The following is a 23662-nucleotide window of genomic DNA, read 5'->3' as shown; positions in this document are numbered from 1 at the left end:
ATTCACAATTGTAAACACTATTTACATTGTATTCACAATTGTAAACACTATTTACATTGTATTCAGTATTATAAGTAATCTAAAGATGATTTAAAGTATATGGGAGGATGTGCATACATAATATGCAAATACTACATCATTTCATACAAGGGGCTTGGGCATCTGTGAACTTTGGTATCCAAGTAGGCGTCCTAGAACTAATCCCAAAGGGATATCAAGGGATCAACTCTAATGTCTAAGCTCCAGAGCTCCAGGCATTCTTACACCTGAAGTTCTTGAATGAAGTGCCTGCGGATGATATTTGTAGGGAATGTCTATACCGTCAACTAATTTTCTTAACGAAGATTCCAGAATTTATATTCCCAACTGAATTTTGCCCTCTTCAAAGGAGTCATCCTGGGAAAGAGAATGCAATTTATTTTGTTAAAAACCTTTCTATCACTTTTCTTTAGGAATTGTCAGCAGTCAAAACAATATAAGACATTCTTTCTGTCTCATTGCTCTCCAGCCATATCTAAAGCTTGAAAACAATAATCCTGAATTTAACAACTTTGTCATTCAGAACCATCTGATAACCTGCTATTTAAGTAATTTCCACAAATTAAGTCCATTAAAATACAAAGACTTGCCACTCTAGTCAATACTCAACACCGCTTTTTAAAAGTTATAGAACAAAAAGTTTAAAATCAGCATCATCTCCTCTGAAGAGAATATGCAATAAGACATGGAATCTGGCACATCTCTTATGAGGAAGAGTCACAGCACTCAATAGCTGGCACATATTCTAATTTTTTCAAAGTTATACTTACTGGAAAGAAATGGCAAGGCAGAACACCAGCAAATTTCACTTAAAAAATTTACAACACACAATACACTTTAACAAATCTACTTTAATTCTAAAAGAAATTAATCTAGAACTGTCGGTAATACATAACATACTTTTATGTTTCTTTTATAGGTATCTATCTAATAAAAGTTTATTTGTATATGTGCAATGCATAATAACTCTATCTTAGATATGAATCCTAACAGGATGAAAATATTTTCTTGCAACTACCTTATGCCTATGAAGGGTGTGAACTTGCAATGTCCTCCTGTCTTAAACCCAAGTTAATGACAGTGTCCTCTCAAAACTTTTCATAAATTAATAATTACCTAATTTCATTTAAAAAATGGTTTCAGCAAATATGAAAATAGAAAGTCCGTTATTTGTCCATTCATAATATAAGAAAAAAAGAGATGATACATTCCTCTACAGAAAAAGTGGGTTTAGAGAACAGTTCTGGTAGTATTTCACATGGTAAAGTATCAAAAGGTCTAATGAGCAGCTCAGGGAAAAACAATGATCCTGTTTTCCCTTGCTCAGGGAAAAACAATGATTTTGACGTGTTTCTCTTCCAAATTGCTTAGTAACTCCAAGTGATTTTCAAATTTGGAGGCAGATTACTGGCAATGAGTTCATCAAATTTAGATCTATCTTGAATAGGGACATTATAGAAATCAAGAACATCTCTAACCCTGCACATCTGGTGGAGTCTGGAGTTAGGGACTACATGACCCAAGTCATCAGCTAAATGTGCCAAAAGATTGAACTTTAGACGACTATCTTCCAGGGAGATGTCTTGCCAATTACTAGGAAGAGATGAACCAAAAACTTCTTTAACGTAAGATTCCAAACGACTCTGGAGATCTTCAGGTGGTGTGTATGCTTGGCTTCGTAAGGGTGGACACACTAGGATAGGTTCCTTTTTCTTTTCTACGGTCTCAGCAACCACTGGCTCTTTCTCTTTTCTGGAATGATCAAAAACACACAAATCCATTAATGAAGCTGACAAACACCAGACCAAGTATTGCCTACCAATCAAAATCAACAATGGCATACTGACTACCGCTGGGGACCGTAGTCAGTAGTAAAGAATATGATAGGCCCCTGCCCTTGGAACGTTCATAGTTGAACTGAGTTGGGAGAGACAGAAAAAAACTATGTATATATTTTACATACTATAAGAATCCCTAAGAATAGGTGAAGAAGTAAGGTAAATCATTCTGTCTGGGATACCCCATCCTCCAAGATCCCACCCTAATCTACCTTTCTGGTCTTACCTTTCACTGATTACCTACATATACTCCATGTGATACTCTGTATCCTGTGTCCCAAGCACACTCCCACTTTCCTGACACAATGTGTTGGCTCAAGTTATATCTTAAAATGTCTGTCTTTTATCTTCACCTATGTAAATCTTGCTTATTCTGTAAGTATTAGGATAAAATTGTTCTCTTCCAAGAGGCTTTATGTAATTCCCAGAATCAAATATAATTGTAATTTCATGTGATCTCTTCAGCACTTTATACTGCTCTCAGAGCGCATCACATCCTACCTGACTTTTAATTTTACTTATATTCTACTTCACAGAAAGTGAAGAGATGGAAAAAGATATTCCATGCCAACAGAAACCAAAAAGAACAGGGGTAACTACGCTTACATCAGATAAAATAAATTTCAAGTCAAAAACTATAAAAGAGATTAAGAAGGTCATTACATAATCATAAAGAGTCAATTCAGCAAATGCATATAACAATTATATATGCAACCAATATTGGAGAACCTAAACATATAACACAAATATTAATAAATCTAAAGGAAGAGATAGACTACAATACATTAATAGTTGTGGATTTCAACACCCACTCTCAATAATAGACAGATCATCTAGACAAAATCAACAAAGAAACACTGGAATTAAATTCTACACCAAATGGACTTGACACTTAGAGAACATTTCACCCAACTGCTGCAGAATACATAGTCTTCTCATGAGTACATGGTACATTCTCCAGGGTAGACTGTATCTTAGAACACAAAACAAGTTTTAACAAACTCATAAAACTCAAAATCATATCAAGGACTTTTCTAACAACAATGAAATACAACTAGACATCAATAACAAGAACTCTGGAAACTATACAACTACATAAAAAATAACATGCTCCCAAATGACCAAGGAGTCAATGACGAAATTAGGAAGGAAATTTTAAAATGTCTTGAAGCAATAAAAATGAAAACACAGCACATCAAAATCTATGTGATACAGCAAAAGCAGTAATAAGAGGGAAGCTTATAGTAATTAACACCTACATGAAAAAAGAAAAACTTCAAATAAACAATCTAAAGATGCACCTTAAATTAGAAAAAGACAAACCAAACCCAAAATTAGTAGAAGGAAAGAAAGAGGATAAGTGTAGAAAAAAATGAAATAGACTAAAAAAAGCAATAAAAACGATCAATGAATTAAAAAGTTGGTTTATTGAAAAGTTAAAATCAACAAACCTTTATCTAGAATAAGAAAAACAGAGAAAAGACATAAATAAATAAAATTAGAGGCAAAAAAGGAGATTACACTGATATCACAAAAATTTAAAGGCTAACTAGAGATTATTACAAGCAACTATACACCAATAGATTGGAAAACCTAGAAGAGATGGATTAATTCCTAGGCACAGACAACTTAGCAGGACTGAATCTTGAAGAAACAGAAAACCCAACAGAAATAATGAGATAGAAGCTGTAATAAAAGTCTCCCATCAAAGAAAAGCTTAAGACCTGATGGCTTCACTACTGAACTCCACCAAGCATTTAAAGAAGAACTAATGCGAACCAATAAGAATTCTACCAAAGCTATTCCACAACATTGAAGAGGAGACAATACTTCCAAACACATTCTACAAGGCTAGCATTATCCTGATGCCAAAACCAGACAAAGACAAAATAAAAAAGGAAAACACATTCTACAAGACCCGCATTACCCTGATACCAAAACCAGACAAAGACAAAATAAAAAAGGAAAACACATTCTACAAGACCCGCATTACCCTGATACCAAAACCAGACAAAGACAAAATAAAAAAGGAAAACTACAGGTCAATATTCCTGATGAGCACAGATGCAAAAATCCTCAACATTCAACCCAGAATGCAAGAATGGTTCAACATTTGCAAATCAACAAACTCGATACATCACACTGACAGAATCAAGAACAAGAATCATGTGATCATTTCAATAGATGCTGAAAAAGCATTTCATAGAATTCAACATCCTTTCATGATAAAAACTGTCAATAAACTGGATACTGAAGGAACATACCTCAACATAGTAAAAGTCATGCATGACAAACCCACCAAACAAGGACACAAAACAAGCTAGCATCATTGAATGGGAAAAAACTGAAAGCCTTTCCTCTAAGATCTTGAACAAGACAAGGATGCTCACTTTCATCACTTGTATTCAAAACAGAACTTGAAGTCCTAGCCATAGCAATTAGATAAGAGAAAGAAATAAAGTACACCGAAATTGAAAAGAAGTCAAATTGTTCTTATTTGATATATGATCTTACATATCATATGTAAGATATATGATCTTACATATCATATGTAAGATATATGATCTTACATATCATATGTAAGATATATGATCTTACATATCTTGATATATGTATATTTAGAGAAACCTAAATATCCACCAAAAAGCTCTTAGAAATAATAAATTCAGTAAAGTTTTCAGAATGCAAAAATTAACATACAAAATCAGTAGCATTTCCATATGCCAATAGTAAACAATCTGAAAAAGAAATCAAGAAATCAATTCCATTAACAATAGCCACACACACACACACACATCTAGGAATAGACTTCAACAAAGAAGTAAAAGGTCTCTACAATAAAAACTATAAAACACTGATGAAAAAAATTGAATGGGACACACAAAAAATGGAGATATCCCATGTTCATGGATTGGGAAAATTAATGTTGTTGAAATGCTTATGCTACCCAAAGCAATATACTGTCAATGTAATCTTTATCAAAATACCAATGACGTTCTTCACAGAAATAGAAAAAAAAATCTTAAGATTAGTATGAAACCACAAAATGCCTTGAATAGCCAAAGTAATGCTAAGAAAAAAAAAAACCGCACCTAACTGGCTCCACCTTGCTTCTAACCTTTAAGCTGTCCTTGTTCATTCCTGGACATAGGCCAAACTAACCATGGGAAGGAATTCAGTTTATGGTTTGACTCTGAAACAAAATTGATAATAGCCTTTTTCTGAAAAGACCTTCTTCTTGCCCAGGAACCAGTTTGCTTTTGTAGGACTAACAAATTAGCTACAAGATTAGAAATTATGGTTATGGGTCATACAGACTCCAGCTGCAAGAGTCTGATCCTCCCCAAATTGCTCCTGGGGATAACACTGCTATTGTAAAATCCAAGGTCAGTGCTTGAGATATTTTGCAGACTCTGCACTCAATGGATTAGCTGACACCACCGAAGCCGGTAATCTGGTTCAACCAGTTCTGTGATCCCACTCAGGAACATAAGTTGGCAAGAACTCACTTAGTCCCCCTATAATTTCATTTCCAACCCAACCAATCAACACTCCCCATTTCCTGGGCCCCCACCTGCCAAATTATCTTTAAAACCTCTGATCCCTGAGTTTTCGGGGAGACAGACTTGACTAATAATAAAAGTCCAGTGTCCTGCACAGCCGACTCTGTTTGAATTACTTTCTCCACTGCAATTCCTCTGCCTTGATACATCAGCTCTGTCTAGACAAAGTGAACCCATTGGGCAGTTAGAAAACTGTAACACTACTAGAAGAAAACATTGGGGAGATGTTTCAGGACATCTGAAACACGGGCAACGACCTCTTGAGGAAGACCGCAAAAGCACAGGCAACAAGAACAAAAGAAGACAAATGGGATTACACTAAACTAAAAAGCTTCTGCGTAGAAGAAAACATTGGGGAGATGCTTCAGGACTTTGGTCTAGGCAATGACCTTTTGAGTAAGACCTCAAAAGCACAGGCAACAAGAAAAAAAATCAACAAATGGGATTACATCAAGCTAAAAAGCTTGTGTATAGCAAAGACAACAATAAAGGAAGTGAACAGACAACCTAGAGGATAGGAGAAAAATTAGCAAACTATCTGACAAGGGATTAATAACCAGAATATATAAGGAACCCAAACAACTCAATAACAACAACAACAAAAAAAACTGATTTAAAAATAGCAAAAGATCTGAATACGTATTTCTCAAAGAAGATATACAAAAGACCAACAGGTATATAAAAAAAAGATCTCTAATCATCAGGGAAATGCAACTCAAAACCACAATGAGGTATCATCTCTCCTCAGTTAAAACAACTATTATTTAAAAGACAAAAAATAACAAATGCTGGCAAGGATATGGAGAAAGTGGAATACTAGTACACTATTGGTGGTAATCTAAATTAGCACAACTGCTATGGAGAAAAGTATGGAAATTTCCCAAAAAAACTAAAAACAGAATTACCATATGATCCAGCAATCCCACTGCTTGGTATTATGTCCAAAAGAAAGTTAATCAGTCTAACAGAGATATCTGCACTCCATGTTTATTACAGCACTATTCACAATAGCCAAGATATGGAATCAAACTAAGTTTCTACCAATGGATGAATGGATATTAAAAAAAACTGTACATATACTCAATGGAATATTATTCAGCCATTAAAAAAGGATGAAATCCTGTCACTTGCGGTAACACGGATGAAATTGGAGGACACTGTTAAGTGAAATAAGCCAGGTGCAGACAGATATCACATATTCTCACTCCTATGTGTGTACCAAAAAAAAAAAATGACCTCATGGAGGTACTAATAAATTGATGGTTACCAGAGGCTGGGAAGGGTAGTGAGGAGGTGGGGTATGAAGACAGATTGGTTAGAAATACAGTTAAAAAGGGTAATACAGTTAGAGAAGAGAAATACAGCTAGAAAGAGTAAGTTCTAGTGTTTGATTTCACAATTGGGTGACTATAGTTAGTAATAATTTATTTATATTTCAAAATAGCTAGAAGTGAAGATTTAGAATGCTCCCAAAACAAACAAATAACGTGATGGATATGTCAACTATTCACATTTGGCCATTACATATTGTACGCTTGCATCAAAATATCATGTGTACCCCATAAATATGCACAATTATTAGGTATCCATAAACATTAAAAAAAAATTACAAATAAACATCATCTCATACCCATTAGGATGGTCATTACCAAAAAGACAAGTGCGGTAAGGACATGGAAAAAAAGGCATCCTTAAATACTGCTGATGGGAATGAAAATTGGCAGAACCATTATAAAAAACCGAATTGAGGTTCCTCAAAAAGTTATAAACAGAACTATCCTAACTATCCTAAGATCTAGCGATCTTACCACTGGGTATATATCCAAAAGAAATGAAAGCAGTATCTCAAAGAGATATCTGCACTCTCATCTGCATTGCAGCATGTGTGCATATATGTATATGTATATGTATATATGTATACACACACATACATACACAATATTTAAGGCTGAATAAAATGCCATTATGTGTGTATATATGTATATGTGTCTATGAATATATGTATATATTATGTGCGTGCATACATACATACACATAAAATGGCATTTTATTCAGCCTTAAAAAAGGATATATGTAACACATGGATAAACCTAGAAAATATTATGCTACGAAAAATAAGCCAGACAGAAAAATACCACATGATCTCACTTATATGTAGTATCTAAAAAAGTCAAATTAGGCCGGGCGCAATGGCTCATGCCTGTAATCCCAGCAAGCACTTTGGGAGGCTGAGGTAGGTGGATCGTGAGGTCAAGAGATCGAGACCATCCTGGCCAACATGGAGAAATCGTCCTACTAAAAATACAAAAATTTGCTGGGTGTGGTGGCGGGTGCCTGTAGTCCCCGCTACTTGAGAGGCTAAGGCAGGAGAATCGTTTGAACCTGGGAGGCAGAAGTTGCAGTGAGCTGAGATGGCACCACTGCAGTCCAGCCTGGAGACAGAGCGAGACTCATCTCCAAAACAAAAAAAAAGTCAAATTCACAGAAACAGAGAGTAGGATGGTGGTTCGCAGGGGTGATGGAAATGGAGAGATGTTAGACAAAGAGAAAATTTAAATTACGTAGAATGAGTAAGTTCCAGAGATCTAACGTACACCATGGTGATGACCATTAATAATACTGTACTGTATACTTGAAATCTTCTGAGAGAAAACTCTTTTAAGTGTTTTCACCACATACACAAAAATTCTAACTGGCCAGGCATGGTGGTTCACCCCTGTAATCCCAGCAATTTGGGAGGCCAAGGCGGGAAGATTAAGCCCAGGAGTTCAAGACCAGCCTGGGCAACACTGTGAGAATCTCTAAAACAAAACAAAACAAAACAAAAAAGTATGTAAAGAGATGAATATGATAATTAGCTTGACTAATAATCAACATCAAGTTGTATATCTTAAATACATAAAATTTTTAAAATAGTAAAGAAAATATAATCATCATTCTCAGTAATCTCTTATTTCCTCTAGTTTTCTTCATAATTTACCACTTCCTGAAATTACATTACACATTTGTTCATTTCTTCCTCCATTAGAACATTGGCCCAACGAGAACAAAAATTTGGTCTGTTTTAGTAACCACTGTATTCTTGTAATACTTAAGATATAGCCTGGCTATAGTAAACAATCTAAAAAATATTTGTTGAGTGAATGAATAAAACAAACTTGGAAGATATTTTAGAGATAACAACAAATATTAACCAAAGAAGAGGGAAAGCTAATATATGAACTGATGAAAAAATATTTCCTAATTGTAGTAGTTTTTGTTTGAAACCTAAGAGGGCATACAATGTTCCGTAGGGTTAATACCATACGTTTGGATTTCCTAAACACTATCTAAGTCAAATTAGATTTACCTTCAAACAATTACACACAGTGCAGCCGTGCAGCGGAAAAAGTAGTAGATGGGGAGTTAGGAGACCTATGTTCTACATCCAGCTTTGCAATTAACTTGCTTTGTGACTTTGGGAAAATCACTTCCCTCCTGTGGGCCTGTTTCCTCATATGTTGGAGTACTTCGAGGATGAGAAGGGATTTTGTTTTTCCTGCTGTATCCTAGGCGCTTAGAGTAATGCTGGTCCTGAGAAATCTGTTGAATTACTGAATGAATGAACAAACAAAATGAGGAGGCGGTACTTCATTACTGAACCTTGCTTGTGAAGAAACACAGCCGGCAAATGAGTTTAGTTTACCAAGCGCTTTCATGTGTTTGCAGACAACACACTCGGTGTCTCGCACACGAGGTTAATTCTATTTGCTCAATAAATGAATAAATGAAGTGAAAGGGAAAGGGGGTGGTATTTCCGTTATGAGATGAGAAAACTAAGGCCGAGAGGGGAAGAGACTGGGTCCCACCACTCAATGAATGCTTCTCAACTCGGGACCCTAACTGTACCTCCTTGTTCTTGCTCTGATCAGGCGCGGGACCACGATAGCGTTAACACCCTCTTTTGAATTCATCCCTCATCCTCTTTAACTTTCCTTGAACGTGACCCACCGTCCACCCTTCAGCTTTACCTGAATCGAGACCAAAATTCTCTACGTGGTGTCCCTGGGACTGTCCACATGAAGACTCGCCTGGTAATACCGGACAGATACCGTGCCGCCATCTTCGCTGAGATCCACGGGCCTGAGCGCAGCCCTCAGCCAGCAGTGACGTGCCCAGATCAGCCAATCGGATATAATCCCAGTGGCAAGAGCTTTCTTTTTCCTGTAGGCTCCCTCCCGCTGTGTACGCTGGGAAATGTAGTCCGGTAGCTGTTGCTGGCGGCGCCTGGACCGCGGCGCTCTTTCCGAGCATGACGGGAGATGTAGTTGAGGGGGTCCCCGGGAACGATCTGGGTGACGCCTTCTGGTCCGGGGGCGGGCGGTCATAGCGCTACTTGGCTGAAAGGAGGAGGAACTGGCAGCGGGGAGGAGGCTCTAGCAAGGCCCGAAAGGCTGCGTAACCAGGCAGGAGTAGGGGTTGGGGTTCGGGGTTGGGGGACAGCCAGGAATAGCGTCTGATACGCTGTTGGGGTCGTGACCGCCTGGGGGCCGAGGCAGGCACTGGCCAGACCCAGCCAGGATCCTTGTCTTCGTCGAGCCTAATTTCCAGCAGCCGGGTAGGCCTCACTAGAGGCTCCTCTCCGTGAGGCCGCCCCCAATTCCTGCCCCTATTCTCTGCCTGGGAGATGGCTTCCCCGAGCCCCCCGCCGGAGTCAAAGGTAAGTAAGCACCCCTCGGGGATCCCGGTTGTCTCGTCACTACCCCAGCTAGGCCGCACCACTGCTTTCTCCTCGGGCCCCCCACCAACCTCCTGACCGCCTCTTTAGGGCCAGCGCCTTGCAAGGAACTCCCCACTAGTGCGCTGGGTTGCGATTCGCGAACAAACTGCCCACTGGCTCCCCCTTTTTTTTTTCTTTTTCTTTTTCTAGAGAGACTTGATAAATCGGCCAGAGAAAATAAATAATGCTCCAGACTAGCTCTCTCATTTGTGAGTTCTTCAGGTGAAGCACCATTTTTGACCTTCCCTTGTGTCTTCTGTTCCTGGCACAGTGCCTGGACCCCAAGGTACACGCTTAGAGAACCTCAAGGAATTGAATTGAATAGTCAGAAGCCAGTGCAAATGGAAAATTGAAGTAGGCAGTGAGGTGAGGGAAGCTTGGAGAGGCCTTGGGGCAGTTTACTAAAATTAAACTGTTAGGGCATAATACATCAGAAAAGCCTTATCCATAGGTCCTTTCTAGTTTGAGATGTCTGTCAGTTACAGTTCGTTCCCAGAATTGGGCAACATATGAAACTTTCAGTTATCATGTTCCTCCCAGCCTATTTGGCCCCGATAAGTGATTGCCTCTGCCACTTTTAGTGGTAGAATTGTCCTTGAGACAACAGGAACTGACTACAGAAATCATACTATTTCAGGGGTTGCTGACATTTGAGGATGTGGCTGTGTTTTTTACCCAGGAGGAGTGGGATTATCTGGACCCAGCTCAGAGAAGCCTGTATAAAGATGTCATGATGGAGAATTATGGAAACCTGGTCTCACTGGGTAAGAATCTGCTGTTTCTCTAATTAAAATGTCTAAGAAGGTAGAGAGAAATCAGACTAACAGAATATTTGGACGGAAACCAGTACCAAAACTGCTTAGTTCCAAAGTTCTGATGCAAACCTTTTAGCCATTAATTGTTTCCATACCTTTCATCCCTAGCTTCCTTGAAGTGACCAAACTGCAAGCCTTTCGGGCATCCTGTCTTCGTAATCTCATTCCCATATTGTTCTGTACTTTCCGTCCTGGCTCATCCTCCCACAGCTTTCCTCCCACCTCTTTTCACTCTGCCTTCTGGAGCCCCTGTTCGTCTTCACATAATGTTCCTTACCTCCTGGCCTTAACTGAAATCTGGCACTTTCCCAAGGACAACGTTTCTCTGGCAGTTTTTCAAGTGGGGGCCGCTTATTCTCCCACATCCACCTCCTTCCCCATCCTTTGTCTCAGCGTTGGAAGGGGGAAGTTATTGTTCACTCAGCTTTTAAATGCTGTCCTCAAAGCATTAGTTTTCCACCTTCAAACAAAATCTCTCCTTATTTGAGGTCTCAGCAGTCTTGCTTTTTCCACTCAATTCCTTTTCACTATCTGTCAACTTTTTGTTTGGTCCTTCACACATAAATTTGTCACATGTTTCATATCTATTTTAACTCATGCCATGGATGACCTAGTTAATACTTCAGCCTCAGCGGGTCTTACTTCAGGGACCCTGCTTTCCATTTTCACCCAGCACCTTACATCATTGATCATAGCAATTTTGCCATAACAGGCAAATGGAAGTTTGTTTACTAACTAGACAAGGGTAACCAAAACAGAGAGGCTTTCTCCCCTTGTGGAGCATACTACAACTTCTCTATCTTTACTACTCCTTTCCACCTAAACCCACTCATTATCAACGATGTTTCCTGTCCCTTGATGTCTCTGTTTTTTCACCAAGGTGTCCATCCTCTCTGGGCTTGTCTCCCCATCTAATGACCAGCAAGCTCACCTGCCAGCCTGTCATTATTCTCTACCCATTCTGCAAACTTCAAATCCTGTGTTTGTTATAAAATGCACCTTTGCCTCTTTCCTACCTGAATTGCTAAACATAGCAGGAGAAATTCTCTAACCAAAAAGATTGATGTCCTGTATATAAGTATGGCCTTTTTCTTCTAGTCTCCACTGGGGTTTTTATATCTTAGCAATATTTTTTGTCCTTGATATGCTCACTGCCCTGTTCTTTTTAGTGATATTCCAAAAGCTTATCCATCATTCAATAGTGAAGCTCACCTGTTTCTCAGAGAAAATAGGGGCCAATAAGCACGAACTCTCAACTTCTCTGCCTCTTATCTGCACACTTAAAGATGCTCTCATCATCTCACCTTATTTTATTCTACCTCTCTATGAACATGTGAAAGTCTTTATTGTTTCCCTCCATTGGCTTGCATTCTTAGACTTCCCCTCAGTCTGTACTCTTTCCCTGGGGGACCTTACCTACACTCAGGTCATCAGCTACCACTCTGTGAAGAAAAGTCCCAATTTTTTTTTAGGACGTAGCCTCATTCCCCCAGGCTGTAGTGCAGTGGTGTGACCTCAGCTCACTGCAGCCTCCACCTCCTGGGTTCAAGAGATTCTCCTGCCTCAGCCTCCTGAGTAGCTGAGATAAACAGGTGTGCACCACCACACCCAGCTAATTTTTGTATTTTTAGTAGAGAAGGGGTTTCACTGTCTTGGCCGGGCTAGTCTCAAGCTCCTGATCTCAGGTGATCCACCTACCTTGGCCTCCCAAAGTGCTGGAATTATAGGCATGAGCCACTGTGCCTGGCCCAAATCTTTATTTCCACCTAAGAAAGGTAATGTGGAGCCTAACTGCCTAGGTTTAAATCCTGGCTCCACCACTTACTTAGCCTGGTGACTATAGTGATTTAACCTCTCTTTGCCTCAGTTTATTTTTTTTTATAAAATGGAAATAATAATAGCACCTACCTCATAGGGTTACTGTGAGCATTAACTAAATTAATATATGTAAAACACTTAACACACTAACATGTAGTAAGAACAATATAAATGTTGTCATCGTCTTCTCTGTTGAGTTTCAAATTCCTAGTCATCTTTTGAAGACCACATGAGTAACTCAAACCTGGCAAGTTTCAATCCAATAAAATCAAGGGCCTTCTCTCCAGAGTTAAGCACTCCTTTCATTGTTTTACCTTGTATATACTCCTGCTATTGAATTTATTATACTATACTACAATCATTCTATATGTGTTACTTTTCTAACGTCACTGTGTGAGGATGGTAAATATACCTGTTTCATTTGATTTCTCCAGCACTTAGCACAGAGCCAGGCCTGTATTATATGCTTCTTAAATATTTGTATGACTAAGTACAGTTAATTTCAGACTTAGTATCTCTTAACTGGATTATTGCATTAACCCCTAAACTACCCCCTTGCCACTAGTCTCCTTTTTTAAAATATATTCTCTCTACTGCCACCAAAGTGATTTTGTATTAGTTAACTGTGTAAAACTTCTGATGGTTCCTGATAGCTTAAAGGATAAAAATCTTAATTTCTTATCATATAGAACCTTCCAAGTATAGCCTCTGCCTATCTTTCTTGCCTCACCTGTTTTTTCCTGCACACTACTTTAGTCTTCAGCCATATCAGCTGTTGATGTGTGTGTGTGTGTGTGTGTGTGTGTGTGTGTTTTAATATGCCATGTTGTCTCTCAGTCACTGCCAGCTTATCCATACGTATGGTATTCTGGCTGATAGAACCAAGTAAGTGCCCGCATGTAAATACCATATGGACAAGGTGTGACAGTGTGCCCATAGATGATCTTGTACTTGTAGGCTGTCTTCTTTATTGCAGCTTAAATACAGCTTTCCATCATTCATCATTTATCCTCCCACAGTCTTTTCATCCTCCTCAATAGACTCTATCTCCATCCCCTTGGTGAGAACGCCCTTGATAAGAGATCACTATTACCCTACTGTTGCAATGTAGTATTCTATTCTACTTCATCTTAACTGCTTTTCATAGTGCAACTCTCATCTAGCTTTATAATTTTGGCTTTTCATTCATACTTTTCTTGTTCAAGCTTATTAAAAAGAAAAAAAACCTTTAATAGCTATATCGATGATACGGTTGATAGCTTAATTTCTCAGATCTTTGACATCTTCAATTTTAATGACTCTTTCCGCAGTGACTTACAGATTGCCACCTTCTTACTGTGTCTTCACATGGCGGAAGAGGGGAGAGAGAGAGAGAGTGCAAGCATTCTGGTCTTTGTTCCTCTTTTTATAAGAACACTAATCCCATCATGGGGGCCCCACCATCATAAACTCATCTAAATTTAATTACTTCCCAAAGGCCCCACCTCCAAATACCATCACATTGTGGATTAGGGGTTCACCATATGAATTTGGTGAGAACACAAACATTCAGTCTATAACACTGTCTTATCTCTTTTTTTCTCCTTGACAATTTAGTCTTTCCTCGTATGTTCACATACTTTTGTCCTTTTGGCTTCTGGTTTGATAGGTACAATTCTAGCTACCTTCAGAATAACTAGTGACTTCAGTTTTAATTCCAGGTTCTTTGGTGAAACCCACTTTGAGTCAACTATCTATGTGGAAAAATTGGCTATGAGCACAGGATGGGAAGATACTGCATAAGCATTACCAAGCCCAAATCTAATGGATAGTCATTTCAAGGCTGCTCTGTGTGGAAGCCTTACACTTGTTTTCTTCACCTGCCTATCCTGTTGACCTATTTATTTTTATGCCAATGTCATTGTTTTATTTGCTTTAACAATATATTATATTTTATGTCTGGTAATATAAGTCATTCTTTAATAATCTTTTTCAGGATGTATTTCACTAGTCTGCCTTCTTCTAAACTTTAGAAGTATTGACTTTTTTATTGGTTCATAAATGATTTTTGATTGGAATGTGATTAGTTTCATAGATTGAAAGGAATTGAGATCCTTATAATATTGAATCTCTTTAGCCATGTGGTTAACTCTGTTTAACTGTATCCTTTTGTCTTTCAGAAAAATGTATGGAGTATTTTTATGGATCTTACACATTTCTTATGTTTATTCCTAGATTTTATTTTTTTTGTTACTATTGTGAAGAATTTATCATTTCTGTATAATATTTACTAACTTTTTTTGTACTAAGAACAAGCTTTTAAATCTTGTTATCATTATATTTTCATTTGCCTATTTCAGGAATTTTAGGTATACATTCATATCATCTTCAAGTAATGATAATTTTGTCTTACTCATTTGAATGAAATTGACAGAACAGTATCCACTAATCCAGCTAATATAACTGAACAAATATTCTGAAGAGACTGCCTTCTCACAAAGAATTTACAATCCAGTGGAAGAGACAAATAATAAATAGTTAAAAAAATTCAGTGTAAACATAGCAATAATAGAGGTATGGACGAGGGCTGGTAATAAAAAATAGAACACCTAGATCTGTCTAGCGGACTTAGTAAAAGCTTTGTAGAGGAACTATTGCTTTAAACTTAAAGATTGCTTTGAATCCTAAAGTGAAACCAAAAGTTTGCCAGGTAAACAGTGTTGAGGGACATTTAGTAAATGAGATATGTAAAAATAAGACATGAAAGAGTGTAACACAAACAATTTGCCTATATAAAGTATGATAAAGTAGGTAGGAACATGACTTGAGGCTTAGAGACTGTGTCATGAAGAGATGTATCATAGCAAAGAGCTTGCTTCGATCCTAAAGGTGATGGGGAGCTGCTAAATCTACAGGTGATGACATGGTAGAATTCTGTTTTATAGAGATCTCTTCTAGAATCAGTAAGGCAGATATAATGTGTTGGTAGTCTGAAGACTGGAGCCAAAGATTGTAAGGCAGCTACATGATTGTGAGGATTAAAAGGTAAGTGCTAAAGATAAATCCAGGATTTGGATGATTGATTAACAACAAGAAGGGAGAAATACAGGATGATTCCTGCTTTGGGACTGTAGGGTAATGGATGATGGTGCCTTTCAGGAGATAATTAAAGGTGGGGGAAGGCATGAGAGCAGATGATGACCATGTTAATTGTGAGCCCTTTGTGAGGCATTTAACTGGAGATATCTGGAGGGTGTATAGACAGAACAAATAAGGATATAAATGTGGTAACAATAACAAAAATCAGTAGACAAAGGAAAAGAAATAAATGAGGGAAATTTATCAGAAAAAGCCAAAGAAGTAGGGAATGAAATAAAAGAATGTAATAGCGTAGAAACCAAAAACAGATAATGTCAAGAAATTGGGGTGGTCAACAGTGTTAGATGCTGCTGAATAACATAAGGACTGAAAAATGCCCGTTTTAGGCCGGGCATGGTGGCTCACTCCTGTAATCCGAGCACTTTGGGAAGCTGAGGTGAGTGGATCACCTGAGGTCAGAGTTCGAGACCAGCTTGGCCAACATGGTGAAACGCCATCTCTACTAAAAATGAAAAAAAATTAGGCAGACATGGTGGCAGGTGCCTGTAATCCCAGCTGCTTGGGAGGCTGAGGCAGGAGAATCGCTTGAACCTGGGAGGTGGAGGTTGTAGTGAGCCAAGATCTCGCCATTGCACTCCAGCCTGGGCAACAAGAGCAAAACTCTGTCAAAAAAAAAACAACCCATTTTTTTTTTTTTTTTAATTTGAGTCATTGGTAATCTAATGGGAAGTTTCTCTAGATGCTGGAAACAGAAACCAGATTTTGCCATAGCTTGCAGAATAGATTGAATAGGAAGAGGTTGGGCATGGAAAACATAAGAAATAGAACACCTCGGTGTTAAGGTTTTGTTTCAATGCTTGGCTTTCATAAAGAGAAGGATTTCAGGTTCAAGATAAAATTGGACATATTTATGTAATGGTAGGAAAGTGTCAATAGAGAGTGTATGTTGAAGAAAGAGGAAAGGCAGAGGATAATTAAGCAAATGCCCAGAGGTGAGTGGGATCAATAAGGGGTGGATGGATTAGCTTTGCATAAGAATCAGATATATCTTTACATACCACTGGCAGATAATTTTATAGGTAGAGGACAGAAAGTTGAGGGAGTTCTTTCATGTTTTTTCATTATGTGAAAGAAAATACAGCCCACCGAAAACAAATTTGAGAGGGGACACTATAAGTAGCCTTAGAAGAAATAAAATTTCTGGTAGTTTCTTAGAGGGATAGGAGAAGGTTATTTTAGAATAAAATAATGACTAGTTTGAAGTAAGCAAATAGAAAATTCAAAGATGACTCCACAAAAAGATTGAGAGAAAAGAGGATGTATGAAAAAGGAGCTTGTTTAGGGCCAAATATAAATTTGGTCATTATTGAATCTTCTAGTGGAATTACCTAATATCTATTCCAGCAAGAGACGGAAAATCAGGAAGATGTCAGAAGCAGGCCTAAATGTACTATATACCACTCTGTTATATGATAGACCACTATGCTGTCTTTTCTTCAACGCATCCAAGATTTTCATTTCTCAGATGTCATGCAGCCTCTCAGTTGGAACAAGATGGTGAACCTTGGGTCTTATATTGTTAGAGAGTTTAGAATCACTTGTACTTGAGGTATGATTTGTGGTAGGTGAAGTCATAAGCTACCACAGACTGCCCTTTTTGGTTGTTGCTCCCATGAATTCTGACCATGTTTCTTAATACTTATTTTATTCTGCATCCCGATATCATAGACTCTCTGTCACCTAACCCTTTATTATTGTTTTTAAAAGCCATTTTGTCTCTTTATACAGGAACTGCTTTTTACTTAATATTTTCTTTATCATATTATTTTCTTTCTCCATTTTTTACTTAACATCCATTCCATTTGGTGGGTGAGGGGCTTCATGTCTTATCTCTGAATCCTGGCTGATTACAGTGTTTCTGGAGTGCTTTTGATGGGCAGTGAGTAAATGCTTGTTAATAAATGAATTATTGTTTCCCCTGGATCTTTGTGTTTTATTCTTCTTAGCATCTTTTTTTATTTTTATTTTTATTTTTTTGAGATTAGGTCTCACTGTATTGCCTAGGCTGGTGTGCAGTGATGCAAACATGGCTTGCTGTAGCCTCAACCTGTTGGATTTAAGTGATCAATCCTCGCACCTCAGCTACCTGAGTAGCTGGGACTACAGGTGTGTGCCACCATGCCTGGCTAATTAAAAAAAAATTTTTTTTTTTTGGTAGAGATGAAGTCTCACTGTTGCCCAGGCTGGTCTCAAACTCCTGAGCTCAAGTGATCCTCCCACCACACTCTCCCAAAATGCTAGGATTACAGGCATGAGCCACTATGGCTGGCCATTAGCATCTGGTCCTTTCTGTTAATTATTTGGTCTGATCATACTCCAATAATGTTTTTTCATCCTAAATTTTCCTGAACTTAGTGGGGATTTTTTTTCATCCTACCCTGTTTTCCTTGACAGACTGATTAATCCCACCTTGACTTGATTTGTTTCTTTGTTTGCCCATTTTACTTTGTTTCTCCTTGCTTCAAAGACGTTGACTGATCTTTGTATTTCCTGTTTATTATTCCAGATGTTTTGAACAGAGATAAGGATGAGGAGCCAACCGTAAAACAAGAAATTGAAGAAATTGAGGAAGAAGTGGAACCACAGGGTGTAATAGTTACAAGAATCAAAAGTGAAATTGACCAGGATCCTATGGGTAGAGAAACCTTTGAACTTGTTGGTAGGTTAGATAAACAAAGAGGAATCTTCTTGTGGGAAATACCAAGGGAATCTTTGACCCAGGAACAGAGAATGTTCAGAGAAAACACTAACATTATCCATAAAAGACCAAACTCAGAAGAGAAATGCCATAAATGTGAAGAATGTGGAAAGGGTTTTGTCCGCAAGGCCCATTTCATTCAACATCAAAGGGTCCATACTGGTGAGAAACCTTTTCAGTGCAATGAATGTGGGAAAAGTTTTAGCCGCAGTTCATTTGTTATTGAACATCAGAGAATTCACACTGGGGAAAGGCCCTATGAGTGTAATTACTGTGGAAAAACCTTTAGTGTGAGCTCAACCCTTATTAGACATCAGAGAATCCACACTGGAGAAAGACCCTATCAGTGTAATCAGTGTAAACAGAGCTTCAGCCAGAGAAGGAGCCTTGTTAAACATCAAAGGATTCATACAGGTGAGAAACCCCATAAATGTAGTGACTGTGGGAAAGCCTTCAGTTGGAAATCACACCTTATTGAGCATCAAAGAACTCACACTGGTGAGAAACCTTATCACTGTACCAAATGTAAGAAGAGCTTTAGTCGAAATTCATTGCTTGTTGAGCATCAAAGAATTCACACTGGGGAAAGACCCCATAAATGTGGTGAATGTGGGAAAGCCTTTCGATTAAGCACATACCTTATACAACACCAAAAAATTCACACTGGCGAGAAGCCTTTTCTTTGTATTGAGTGTGGAAAAAGTTTCAGTCGGAGCTCATTCCTTATTGAACATCAGAGGATCCATACTGGTGAAAGACCTTATCAATGCAAAGAGTGTGGGAAAAGTTTCAGTCAACTTTGCAACCTTACTCGTCATCAGAGAATTCACACAGGAGACAAGCCCCATAAATGTGAGGAATGTGGGAAAGCCTTTAGTAGAAGCTCAGGTCTTATTCAGCATCAGAGAATTCACACCAGGGAGAAGACTTATCCATACAATGAAACTAAGGAAAGTTTTGATCCAAATTGCAGTCTTGTTATACAGCAGGAAGTCTACCCTAAGGAGAAATCTTATAAATGTGATGAATGTGGGAAAACTTTTAGTGTTAGTGCTCATCTTGTACAACATCAAAGAATCCACACTGGTGAAAAGCCCTATCTATGTACTGTCTGTGGGAAAAGCTTCAGCCGGAGCTCATTTCTTATTGAACATCAGAGAATCCACACTGGTGAGAGACCCTATCTGTGCAGGCAGTGTGGAAAAAGCTTTAGTCAACTTTGTAATCTTATTCGACATCAGGGTGTTCACACAGGTAATAAACCCCATAAATGTGATGAATGTGGAAAGGCCTTTAGCCGGAACTCGGGTCTTATTCAGCATCAGAGAATACACACAGGAGAGAAACCTTATAAGTGTGAGAAGTGCGACAAAAGTTTCAGTCAACAGCGCAGTCTTGTCAACCATCAGAAGATGCATGCAGAGGTGAAAACCCAAGAAACCCATGAATGTGATGCTTGTGGTGAAGCCTTTAATTGCCGCATTTCTCTTATTCAGCATCAGAAATTGCACACAGCATGGATGCAATAAATGTAGAGCGATACATAAGCTCAATTTGATTTGAGACTAGTTACCCAAGTGCAGTTTTAGTATGGCTCAACATGGGTCAAATTTGGTGATAAAGCAAATTCTCCTTGACCTCAGACAAATGGTTTCTAAAGATTCTGTGAATAGTGGACAATTGCCCATGAGCATCTGACTTCCCTTACTCTTTGATGATCATAGAGACTTAGTAATTTATCTAAGTATCTTTAATAAATCAGCAGAGAGATAAAACCTAGGTTCAGAGCATGGGTGCTCTGAGGGACAAAGTAGGATTACTATAAGGGAGCTGGAGCAGCTGATATTGGAAAACTGAGAATGATTCAAAGAGTCTTCTGTCACCATCTCATATTGTGGTTCTTTCAGTTCCATGATATGTTTGGCTCTGCATGCCAAAGTCCAGTGATTAAGCATATATAAGTTGTCAAGGAAACGAAGCCCAAATGTTTTTGAAATCAATATACAGTTTTTGTCCTTGTTTAAGTAAGCCAGTTGTTTGGCATGTGAGTTAAAGGCAGTTCCAATGCCTGATGGTTCCCAGATCTATGAAATGAGTGGACCATTAACCTTACATGTAAAGATTATGTTAGTAATTAAGAAACCTAACAAAGGTGTTACCAAGGAACCTTTGGGAGTGCCTTTTTTGTTTCTCAAGATGGACCCAAAAAAGTGGAGGAAGATACCGTTCTTTTGTGCCCTCCTACCTGTGAAAGATATTTGTAGTCCTATGTGAATGAGCTTATTCCTCCACAACCAGGTGCATATAAAAGTGTACATATTTTGATTGCCAAGAATTGGAAATGAAAAGACCTGGAGTCTATGCCAGGAAGTTGAGATATTTTGGTATTGCATTGGTTTTTATGGTAACTAGGTTTTGCATGCAATTAAAAATTCTTATTTCTTGTTCTAGGGCTTCCCTTAGTTAATGGTTATTATAAACCTATTACTTCACCTGTTTTAACCATTAAAACCTGTTTTGTTTTTTGCTTTGTGTAAGAGTTGTTACTTGAGTGTAAAACCAATTCTGTGAAACATTTTACTGTATTTTTAAAATTAGAATCAAAGATAGGAAGGAAATTGCTCTCATTCGTTCTGTGTGTGACTAGTTAACCTTTTCTGGAGTAGCTCAATTAAGCCCAGGTTCTTTAGTTTCTGAGTATAGAATTCCAAATTACCAGAATTCTGTAATTCCAGCTTCCTAGTAGTTTGAGCAAATGACCCCTCCCTTTTTCCTGTACCTCAGTCATTCTAAAAATTACCTCCAGACTTTCATCTTCCTATCTCTTTATGTGTGTACCTGCATGTGAGTGTGGAGAGTAACTCATAGTTACTATACAGCTGACATTTAAAAACTGTAGTACAAGGAAAAGTACAAAAAACAACATACTGCACCTGACTCATCTATAAAATTTATCCTGCCCTGGATCTTCCCAGTTGTACTTATTTTACACCAGTTCCCAGATCAGGATCTCAACTAATGAGGTTCTTAGACCTATTCTCAGTATTTTAAAATCTATCATGTATGTTTTCACTGCATGTACACTGAAACACAATTGTTTGCTTTTTCTTGAAGTCACATCAGTTTCTTGTATGGTTGTCTTCCATAGCAGAAGCACTGACTGCTGTTGACCTCATAGTAGTTTGACCCATGTTTATATGAGGTATTCGTACATAATTTTTAATATCCTTGGACATGAATCTGGAATTTATGGAAATTTCATAATTTTAAGATCCTTGGACAACTCAGAACTCCAGTAACAGTTAACAATTCTTGACTGCATGTACAAATCATTGCTTATAAAAAACATAGCCACCTGAAAAATCATTTTTTTAAAATTACACTTGAAGTTCTGGGATACATGTGCAGAACATGTAGGTTTGTTACATAGGTATACATGGGCCATGGTGCCATTTTGCATGGTGCCATTGCAGAAATTTTCTTCCATTCTGTAGGCTGCCTGTTCACTCTGATGCTAGTTTCTTTTGCTGTGCAGAAGCTCTTTAGTTTCATTAAATCCCATTTGTCAATGTTGGCTTTTGTTGTAGTTGCTTTTGGTGTTTTAGTCATGAAGTCTTTGCCCATGCCTATGTTCTGAATGGTATTGCCTAAGTTTTCTTCTAGGGTTTTTATGGTTTTAGGTCTTACATTTAAATCTTTATTCCATCTTGAGCTAATATTTGTATCAGGTGTAAGGAAGGGGTCCAGTTTCCACTTTCTGCATATGGCTAGCTGGTTTTCCCAGGACCATTTATTAAATAGGGAATCCTTTACCCATTGCTTGTTTTTGTCAGATTTGTCAAAGATGAGATGGTTGTAGATGTGTGGTGTTATTTCTGAGGCCTCTTCTGTTCCATTGGTCTACGTATCTGTTTTGGTACCAGTACCATGCTGTTTTGGTTACTGTAGCCTTGTAGCGTAGTTTGAAGTAAGGTAGTGTGATGCCTCCAGCTTTGTTCTTTTTGCTTAGGATTGTCTTGGCTATATGGGTTCTTTTTTGGTTCCATATGAAATTTAAAGTAGTTTTTTTCTACTTCTGTAATAAAAGTCAATGGTAGCTTGATGGGAATAGCATTGAATTTATAAATTACTTTGGGCAGTATGGCCATTTTTATATAAAAATTTATTTTTTAAAAAAAGCAATTAAGTGTCCATTTCTGTTTCCCAAGAAAATTATAAAAAGTATGCAGAGGGCTCTAGAGAGGGAAATGAAGTACCTAGAAGAGAAGGGAAGGAAAAAGTTAAATCAAGAGGGGGATGCTCAAGATGAGGCTAAAAGATGAGCACCAGGGAAGATGAATAGTATCTGAAGGCGGGGGAATTGTGAGATAACTGGTAGCTACAAATTGAACTCCTGATTTCTTGATGAATTGGGAATATGAGAGGAGGTAAGGCTGCCCTTTCGTAAGGGCAGATCAAGAGTTGTCATGCCAGGGAGACTATTCTACCTAAAATTCTGTGGTACTATTTCATATTTAAGTATGTTGTGTATGTTAAAAGGGCACATATTTGAAGTGTTCATCTCTTAGTTTTCACTACTAACCACCTATTTAACCAGCACTCAGCTTAAGAATAACATTACTAGTACTACAAATACTTCCCTTGTGCAACTTTGCAAATATTAAACCCCAAAATCCTATGTTCCATTTTAAGTCGAGACAACCTGTAAATGAATGGGAGGGAAAGATTTGGCACCAGGTTTTTTGTTTGTTTTTGGTTTTTATTTGTTTTTTAAATTTTCACCTGGTTCTTATTAAGTGTGCAAGGACCATGGTTCTTGACCTTCCTTAGATTTGTGGATCTTAATTCTCAGAAAATTGCATTTGCAAAATATTGTGCCAGGGCCTTGTTTCTGTGTAAAAACCTCAAGAGGTCTTTAAAGTAGTACAGTTAAGAGACTATGGTGCTTCAACTAAGGCAGTGGGAATGTGAGAAAGAGATGGATTTTAGAAATA

The 23662-nt window shown here is 38.0% G+C and overlaps 2 protein-coding genes across 10 annotated transcripts; one reads left to right on the top strand and one right to left on the bottom strand.

The window, feature by feature from the left end:
- Window positions 1-215: 215 nt before the first annotated feature.
- MRPL50 (mitochondrial ribosomal protein L50) lies at window positions 216-9614 on the bottom strand. Of its 2 annotated transcripts, XM_011951019.1 has the most exons (3): window positions 9451-9562; window positions 1518-1791; window positions 216-396 (listed from the first exon to the last, which is right to left on the bottom strand). In XM_011951019.1, the coding sequence occupies exons 1-3, from the start codon at window positions 9540-9542 to the stop codon at window positions 355-357; spliced, it is 408 nt and encodes a 135-aa protein (XP_011806409.1). In that variant the 5' UTR covers window positions 9543-9562; the 3' UTR covers window positions 216-354. The 2 variants fall into 2 exon arrangements, with proteins under 2 accessions (XP_011806409.1, XP_011806408.1); XM_011951018.1 differs by lacking the exon at window positions 216-396 and having other exon boundaries at window positions 871-1791; window positions 9451-9614.
- A 190-nt stretch (window positions 9615-9804) lies between these two features.
- Window positions 9805-21200, top strand: ZNF189 (zinc finger protein 189). 8 transcript variants are annotated; one of them, XM_011951015.1, is made up of 4 exons: window positions 9805-10139; window positions 10879-10963; window positions 17975-18076; window positions 18477-21200. In XM_011951015.1, exon 4 carries the CDS (start codon window positions 18602-18604, stop codon window positions 20195-20197), a length of 1596 nt encoding a protein of 531 aa, XP_011806405.1. In that variant the 5' UTR covers window positions 9805-10139; window positions 10879-10963; window positions 17975-18076; window positions 18477-18601; the 3' UTR covers window positions 20198-21200. The 8 variants fall into 8 exon arrangements, with proteins under 8 accessions (XP_011806405.1, XP_011806407.1, XP_011806403.1 ...); XM_011951017.1 differs by having other exon boundaries at window positions 17956-18076; XM_011951013.1 differs by lacking the exon at window positions 17975-18076 and adding an exon at window positions 10350-10485.
- The last annotated feature ends 2462 nt before the right edge of the window (window positions 21201-23662 follow it).

The sequence above is a fragment of the Colobus angolensis genome, unplaced genomic scaffold (assembly GCF_000951035.1).
Source record: "Colobus angolensis palliatus isolate OR3802 unplaced genomic scaffold, Cang.pa_1.0 Scaffold313, whole genome shotgun sequence".
Taxonomy (NCBI): domain Eukaryota; kingdom Metazoa; phylum Chordata; class Mammalia; order Primates; family Cercopithecidae; genus Colobus; species Colobus angolensis.
The sequence above is the reverse complement of the archived record's forward strand: the minus strand, read 5'-3'. Positions and strand labels throughout refer to the sequence as shown.